General features: G+C 40.4%; 1 protein-coding gene across 1 annotated transcript in view; it reads right to left on the reverse strand.

Annotated features, from left to right (window-relative positions):
• The window catches only part of MUC2 (mucin 2, oligomeric mucus/gel-forming), a 48161-nt gene extending 44338 nt beyond the window's left edge, over positions 1-3823 (reverse strand). Inside the window, exons 1-3 of the mRNA XM_030451551.1 lie at positions 3754-3823; positions 2053-2317; positions 387-501 (exon numbers count right to left, since the gene is read on the reverse strand). Coding sequence (XP_030307411.1) covers positions 387-501; positions 2053-2317; positions 3754-3823 — 450 coding nt within the window. The remainder of the gene's footprint in view (positions 1-386; positions 502-2052; positions 2318-3753) is intronic.
• Positions 3824-8696: the final 4873 nt, after the last annotated feature.

Consider the following 8696-nt stretch of genomic DNA (forward strand, 5'->3'; position numbering starts at 1 on the left):
AAAATCACAGGACTCCATTTTCTCCTTTTTTCCCCTACTGGGATAAAATCTAAGTCTTGTTATGAACTAGAGAAGTTGGTTATAGCAGTCAAATGAAGGAAAATGCAGACTGGATTGTGGGGGTGTGATAGCACAAACTTTAGCTATTTCTCAGAAAGCTGCTTCTTCCTTTCCTGACACCAGTGAGATCATCTTCATGGCACACTGCTGCCTCTCTCACATTGCAGAGAAGTTAATTTTATGCTTTTAAAACAAATTACTCCTCAGGGGGATGAGTCAGCCTAACAGTCTCACACTGTTCAGTTCGTGACATTCTGCTTCTGTTCAGTACCCAGCAGTCTGTGAAACCAGGAAAAGCCAATATAAAATACTTGGATCCTGCTCACCATCAGTGCATCTTCCTGATTCCATATCAGGATCAGGCCTAATTTGGCATAAACCTTGGTGTAAATGTCATTGCTCTCAATGAGCAGACCAGAGCTGTAGTAAGGTGTCTTCACACTAGGAATAAAAACAGAGACTTTGTATTAGTAAAGAAACATAAAGAGGTCAGGAATGCCTATAATTAGCCAAATACCTTAATGAATAGAGGAACCAATCCCTGTCTACCTGATCCTAGCTACACAGGATGCCTTCCTTTAATGAGGCATAAAATCCTCTTCCTGACATTTGACACAGTCACTCATTGCCTTTGAAAGGAAAAGCAACTTCAGAGGCAAAGCCTCTCCAAGGGTTCTTTAAGAAAATAGTTGAAATGTCATATCCTGGGAAAACCCATGATCTTTGTGGTGTTAGCAGAGGATATTCAAACACTCACTGATAACTTATTTTAAGGAAAAAAGCAACACCATAAATGGAAGCTTTTCTTTACCAGAAGACTTGACAACCATTTCAGAGAGAATAAATGTTCCTTTGCAAGAATCTTCCTCCCCAAGAAATAGTTCAAAAAGCACAGACAGATACAGGAACTGTTCACAAAAAGCTGAACTCCCCGTGCAGCAAAAACCTATTTTGCAAGCCTTTCATTCAGAAGAGATCTGTTGCTTTATGAAAAGTATCTGGAATAAAAATATGCTTTGTTTGAGAAAAACAGTTTTAAAGGATTTCTAAACTTTTTTGGTTTTGTGGAGTTCTTTTTAAGACCTGAGTACACAATAAAATAAAGTGACTCTTAATTTGGGACAAAAATGCATTTTTTATAACCTCTTGCCATTTTGTCATACACTCTGATATGATCTTTAGGAAACTGAATGTTATTTTCTATCTTTGAAAGTATTTTCATTGAAGTGACCTCCAAACTGCAGAGTTAAAGCTGAGTTCTGTACAAAACCCAGTCCTGCAATGACAAGGGAAAGGTGCTTTTGAATTATGCTAAGTCATACCAACAGTTTCTTCCATCTTTAGAACCATTCCTTAAGCTGTATCTTGCTTCACTTGTTTCAGAGTGTAGATATACACACTACAGCAACTAGTAAGACACAACTTGGCACCAGTTATTGTGCCAGACTTGTTCCTTGTGCAACCACGTTTCAGGAGGACAAAGTATTTTGACCTCCATTATATGTTATAAACCCTTGAGGAATGACCATTGGTTCATAAAGAACTGTTTATTAATATAGGGAAAAAACCACTTTTCTTCTGCTACAGTTCTGCTAATGAGAGAAAAAGACTCTGGAGAAGTGCATCTTCATTTTTGGGATTTGCCAGACCTCCTACTGAGGTAAACTCAAGGTGATGCAATAAACAAGTGAAATGATGATGGTGAAAATGTGTCTCATGAGCTGCACAATCAGAAAATGAATATACACTCAAACCTCTTCCTGCCTGCATTTAAATCACTCTTTATGCCAGTGCAGAAATGATTATTAATACTCAAGTCCCTCCTAAAAGCAAGTTTTATCCTAGAATTCAAAGGGCTTTTTTTTTTTTCTTCCTTTTGCTTGTGGAAATGCAGTTACCTGAACTGTTCACAGACAGCAGTGTAAAGAATCAATCTTGTTTTCATCTTCCCTGCACATTAATCTGAAATACTATAATTCTAAAGGCACTTACATCCTCCCATCCACCACAGCCAGTTTGGGTCTCAGGTATACTGTGACATCCTTGATTTTTATCAGAATGTACTGGATCTGAGGGTGGTTGTTGCTGTTCAGAGCACGTTGAATGTGGACAGAGAACTCCTTGTAAGACTCTCGGCAGTCAGAGGCAAAATTGTACTCGCAAATGCCAGGGAACTGGTAGATGTCTCCATCAAAAGTTTTGAAATGGTTGTTCCCCCAGGTGCTGCAGACATAGTGGCCGTGGTTTCTTGTCCTCCCTGTAAAGTGGTGACAAAGAAATAGGTGTGAAAAAGTGAATTGAGCAAGCTGGCATCAAGCTTCCCCAGCTCTCAGGCCTTGGCAAGTGCTTGCCTCTGGAGCAGAGGATGCAAATCTCTAATGGAAATAAAACCTTGGGAAATACTGCTGAGAGCTGGGCACATCTTGTCATCTTCAGTGAGGTGAAGGATGGGGAAACTTCACCCTCTGACCACTACCAAGCTGGTGCACCAGGGCAATGCAGCAGTGCTCTGCCAGACATATGAATTTATTCTGAATCACAGTGTTGTTTTCAGCACTAGTAAATATTTCTAAGGGCTGTTTTCTTCCCTGATGCAACATGCACTGGAGAGGAAACAGGAAACCAAAGAAATACCACTCCTACTCTGTAAGGCAAGCAAAATTAAAGTTATGAAAGGACTTGTGCACAGGAATTTTTAAAGAATTCCTTGTTTTCTTAACAGAAGGAGTGATTTCTACAACTACAGAATAGAAACTCTTCAGGAGATAGACCAGAAAATAACCACACAAAATAACACAGCACCTGATACATCTCAAGATGTTGTAGATGAGGGGTGAACAGAAAAAACTGAGCATGCTTTGGAAGCTTGTCAAATTAACAGAAGCACACATGGCACTACAGAAGATTTTTCTGGCAGTGCTTGATTTGAGAAAGCAGAACAAGCATGGGGACCCCAGAGTGACTCCAGTTTGTGGGTATCAGTCAGCCCACATCCATCCAGCCCAGCAGAGGGGAGGCTGCACAGAGGTTCTCCCAGAGCTCACAGCAGGGGAATCCTTTCCTCCCTCTGCTGAATTCAAGACAGAGAAGGCCAAGACCAATCCCTCAAACATGATCACTGCACAAGATTCATCACTTTTTCCCCCCAAAACAGTTTTTTTTTTAATGAAAGCTACACCTCAACACTTCAAAGTTGATAACAAAGGGATTAAATTAGAGCTTTTTAAAGAGGGACTAATAATGTCCTGAATGACAAGATTGGTTTTGTCCAATGTTACTACATTCACTTTTTTAAGAAAGCATTTGTATCATTCCAAAGCAATCAAATGCTCAACCATCCACTTTTTTATTGCTGTAACACTGAACATCACAAACTCCTGTGGTTGCTTCCTGCCAAGCAGTTGCCATACCTAGGAAATTCTCAACACATGGAAGGCAAAGTAACACTGAAAAGATTTGCAGAGCACATCAAGCTGGAGATTCATGCAGTAGATGCAGGCACTGAACTCCCCAAGCAGAGCACTCCCTACCTGTGCTGGCTGAGCCATCTACCCTCAGTGACTGAAGAAATTTAAGGCACCTTAAAACTCTGGTATCTTCTTAAAATGCACTACGCCTCCTTCTACCTCTGCGGTGGTCTTTTAATTCTCTTCCCCCTTTTCAGGATGCTCCCATTTAATTTCTAGAGCTTACCTTTTCTTATTTCACTGGCATAGGAAAGAGCCAGCCAGAGCAGAAACAGGCTGGGAGCTCTTAGCCCCATGGTGGCTGAGGCAGGAGAACTGGGAGCTCCACTGAAAACTTTTCTTTATATAATATCCATTGATGCAATTGATTCTATCACAGGGGAGGAGATACAAAGGGAGGAAGAAAGAGGAGGGGTAAAAAAAAAATAGGCGTGATATTTACAGAAGATAAGAAGTAAACAGACAGGTATTTTTCACCATAAATGAAGGAATTTAATATGCAGGAAATGGTACAATAATGATTCAGTAATCACACGTTTTTTTATTGCTCTATTTCTTCTGCAGGATGCTGGGCTCTTAAAGTCTTTAAATGCTCACGCCAAGTTTACCTTTCAGTAACTCCTATAACAAATAAGGAATTTTGGAGTTGCTGAACAAAGACATCCATGCAGAAGGAGGAGATACCCTCAGGGAAAGGATTTTTGGTTTGCACCCTCACATAGAATGGTAGCTGTAAAAATTAAAAAATGCTTGTGAAGCACCTTGCAGATAACAGTAACCCTTATAAATGAAAACTGTACACCATGCATTGGAAAAGGATTTTGCAGGCAGTTGCTGGATTCCTTTCATTTGTAAAGCTCTAAACCTGTGTACAGCCCATCCTGCATATTGTGCCCAATTGAGATGGGGTGACCAGGTAAATTCAAGGAAGTCACAGCAAGAGATGCTGTATTGAACACTGCCACGGTGCAACAGGAGGTCCATCAAAAAGCTTGTAATTTTTCATAAAATATTAAGTTCTAGGGAGAGGGGAAAAAAAGAAAACCAAAACATTACTGTCCAGACTGAACAATAACTGTTTTCAAATAGAGTCCCCCTAAACTGCTTGTTTTCATCAACCTTCTACATGAATGATAAATTTACAGTCTACAGCTTTGCTTTTCTTGCAGAAAAAGGTGAAAAGGGTCCTTGGAAGAAGAGGAAAGCAGCAAACAGAACCAGGAACCAGTTCAGAATGGTGCTTCAGAAATACATCACCTCCATGTGCAATGTATTTCACTCTGAGGAGGTGTTTCTGCAGCTCTTTTCAGAATCCAAACACAGGTGAAATTCACTGATTTCAACAGATCTTTTACCACAGCTGCTTCATAGCCCCAAAAGGGTTTTACTTCTTTCAGCTCTCAGGCAATGCTCTATATTTTCTCATGAAAAGTTTCTCAGTGCAGTGTCTAGAAAGCTCTAAACCTCTTAATTTTTCAGGCTGTTCCTTACCAAACAGAACTTTGAATTTTGTAAAACACAAGGAAACTCTTCACTTAGCCCTTTTGGCTGCTCTAGTCAATGAGAACCACCTTTTTGTCATAAAGGCATGGTTTTAGCAGCTGTTTTATTTGCTATTTTTTATCTGAAGTACAGCCTAGCCTCAACCCAGACATCTTCTCATTTTCCCTCAGTGTATCTCAAAAGGGCATCACTCATTCAATTCTCCTGTCTGAAATTAAGTACTTGTCCTTTTCTCCTCTGGGAGTCAAGCAATACAAGAATATAAAATTTATTTTGCATCTTGGAAAACAGAAATAAAAGCAGCAGTAAACCATTACAGTAAACTATTTAGAGTGAAAATAAGAAATGCTGACTACAGGGATGGTTGCCTGATGGTTCCATTAGCAGGTCTAACTTCTTATGACATCTCAGAGACAACATCCATCTTGGAATTTTCTTTCTTAGTTGAAACTCTCAGTTCAGAAAAGTCTCCTAAAAATACTTAGGAGATTCTTGAAGGACTTTATTTTGAGCTTTCTTTTCCTAACTGTGTTTCTTCCAGGTAGTTGCCTGTATCTACTATTGATACAGAAAATAAGTGTCTCCATAGCTTAATTCATACAGAGATTTTGCAGACTCTATACACACAGCAGACCTGACCCTTTTTTAGATTAAATTGGATGTGTATACTCAAAAGTATAAGTTGGAAACTTGCATATTTTCCATTCAGGTTTCTTTGAACCTTCTAGATCTGGAAGCAACCTCATTCATTTCTGGAACTGTGAAAGATCATCACGGGGAAGAACTTCTTCCTAACTTCCAATCTAAGTCTCCCCTCCTCCAGTTTGAATCCATCCCCCCATGTCCTGTCACTCCCTGACATCCTAAAAACTCCCTCCCCAGCTTTCTTGTAGCCCCTTCAGACACTGGAAGGCCTCAATGAGGTCTCCTCAGAGCCTTCTCCTCTGCAGACTGAACAACCCCAACTCTCTGTCTGTCTTCACAGAAGCTGCTCCATCCCTCAGTTCAGTGTGGTGATGGTTTTCTCCTATGCATGGTAGGAGATGGTGGTAAGGACAGGTCTGACCCCTGGAAGAGCTTCTCCTAGCAAAGCATGACTAAATTTCAGCAACTGGTTTTCTCTGCTCCAGCTCTGGCCAGCCTGCACAGGGAGCACCATTCCTTCTTGGGCTGCACAGCTAAACCAGGACTATTTTCTTTGTCCAATCTTTTCTTCTCTGACTGACAAATTCTCATTGTTCCTTTTTCTAACAAAGAGGAAGCTGTGGCTTGCTGTGACATCCCAAGCTGGAGAGTCACAGAAAGCAGTGTGCTTTTGAGCACTGAGACCACTGCCACAGAGCTTGGACTTAAACATCCATGGCTGTGCTAATAAGAGAAGTGACCACAGATCCTTATCTTCACAATTCATAAGTATTTGTGCTTTTGTCATTAGAAAGCATCTTTAAAAATACCATCTTTGTTTCCTTATTGCCAGAAGAGTAATGAGCCTGCCTACCAGCTGCTTTATAAGCCTTTCAGAAATAATCAATATTTGAGGTAGACAATCATAGTCTATTTCAGTTCAAGCTCAGCTCCATTACAGCCTGTTGGATTACACATTTAATCCAGAAGAATCTCACTGTTAATCATAGTTAACTTTTCCTCCATATGCAAGCATTAATTTATTTACTATAAATTGATGATCTGAACTAATCAATGAACTTTGGGAAAAAAAAAAAAGATACTTCTGCTTTAGTGTCTTTGCTTTAAACTTAGATGAGTTCTCTACATCTGACTTGACCTGTCTGGAACTTCATGCTTTTGGTCATCTTAATAATCTTAATACCAATGACACTTCCTACAGTTCTACATGCAGTTCAAATCCTGACAAATGGAATTCTAACTGTGTAAGTGGCATCACCAGAACAAGTGACAAGAAGGAGTGTTTTCCTATCTAGATCCCAGTGCTGAGTCTAAACAAAGCCAGATTTTCAAAAGTTCCTAAAGCCCACGGGTAAAACCAGAATTTCCTACAACCTTCCACCATAAGCCTGAGCTCTAAACCCCAACCCCAGTGCTGCAACAGCAACAATGGCAAAAGGCAAAGCTAGAATTCAAAGTTGAAAAAAAAATGTGATTGTATGACAGGTGTGTTTGTTGCAGATGAAGGAGAGAGAAAAAACGTGGTTTGAGCCATAGCTGTGACATTGTATTGAGCATTTCCCTACTCTTAAACTATTATGAGATTATTTCTAATCATTCAACCAGCATAGCTGATTCTTAATGTTTATATTCATTACAGTGCAAGTAGAAGAAAATGGCCTCTGTGGAAAAGATACTTTGCTTTTAAGATAAAATGAAGCAGACACTTGCTTAGACTTACTGTTTTAGCAAGACTAAGTAATTTTTCAAGAATTTGAAGCCTGTTTCTATCTGTTAATATGCAAAAAGGAAATCTCATTGCAATCTTGTTATAGCAATCCCAATACATCAGAAAGACCAATAATTACATACGGTGACCAAATTTTTTTCCATGTCTGCTTTTGTATTTCTGACTTGCTGCTGACCACAGGCTGTCAAACCAAGCAGCAGTGTTCTGTCTGTTTTGTTTTCCCACCAGATCAGAGCCCCATCCAGCCTGGCCTTAAAAACTTCCAGGGATGGATGGGGCTTCCACCACCTCTCTGGGCAACCTGTGCCAGGGTCTCACCACCCTCATGGGGAAGAACTTCTTCCTAACTTCCAACCTAAATCTCCCCTCCTCCAGTTTGAATCCTTCCCCCCATGTCCTGTCACTCCCTGACATCCTAAAAACTCCCTCCCCAGCTTTCTTGTAGCCCCTTCAGACACCGGAAGGCCTCAATGAGGTCTCCTCGGAGCCTTCTCCTCTGCAGACTGAACAACCCCAACTCTCTGTCTGTCTTCACAGAAGCTGCTCCATCCCTCAGTTCAGTGTGGTGATGGTTTTCTCCTATGCATGGTAGGAGATGGTGGTAAGGACAGGTCTGACCCCTGGAAGAGCTTCTCCTAGCAAAGCATGACTAAATTTCAGCAACTGGTTTTCTCTGCTCCAGCTCTGGCCAGCCTGCACAGGGAGCACCATTCCTTCTTGGGCTGCAAAGCTAAACCAGGACTATTTTCTTTGTCCAATCTTTTCTTCTCTGACTGACAAATTCTCATTGTTCCTTTTTCTAACAAAGAGGAAGCTGTGGCTTGCTGTGACATCCCAAGCTGGAGAGTCACAGAAAGCAGTGTGCTTTTGAGCACTGAGACCACTGCCACAGAGCTTGGACTTAAACATCCATGGCTGTGCTAATAAGAGAAGTGACCACAGATCCTTATCTTCACAATTCATAAGTATTTGTGCTTTTGTCATTAGAAAGCATCTTTAAAAATACCATCTTTGTTTCCTTATTGCCAGAAGAGTAATGAGCCTGCCTACCAGCTGCTTTATAAGCCTTTCAGAAATAATCAATATTTGAGGTAGACAATCATAGTCTATTTCAGTTCAAGCTCAGCTCCATTACAGCCTGTTGGATTACACATTTAATCCAGAAGAATCTCACTGTTAATCATAGTTAACTTTTCCTCCATATGCAAGCATTAATTTATTTACTATAAATTGATGATCTGAACTAATCAATGAACTTTGGGAAAAAAAAAAAAGATACTTCTGCTTTAGTG

Source organism: Calypte anna, chromosome 5 (genome assembly GCF_003957555.1).
Source record: "Calypte anna isolate BGI_N300 chromosome 5, bCalAnn1_v1.p, whole genome shotgun sequence".
Lineage (NCBI taxonomy): Eukaryota > Metazoa > Chordata > Aves > Apodiformes > Trochilidae > Calypte > Calypte anna.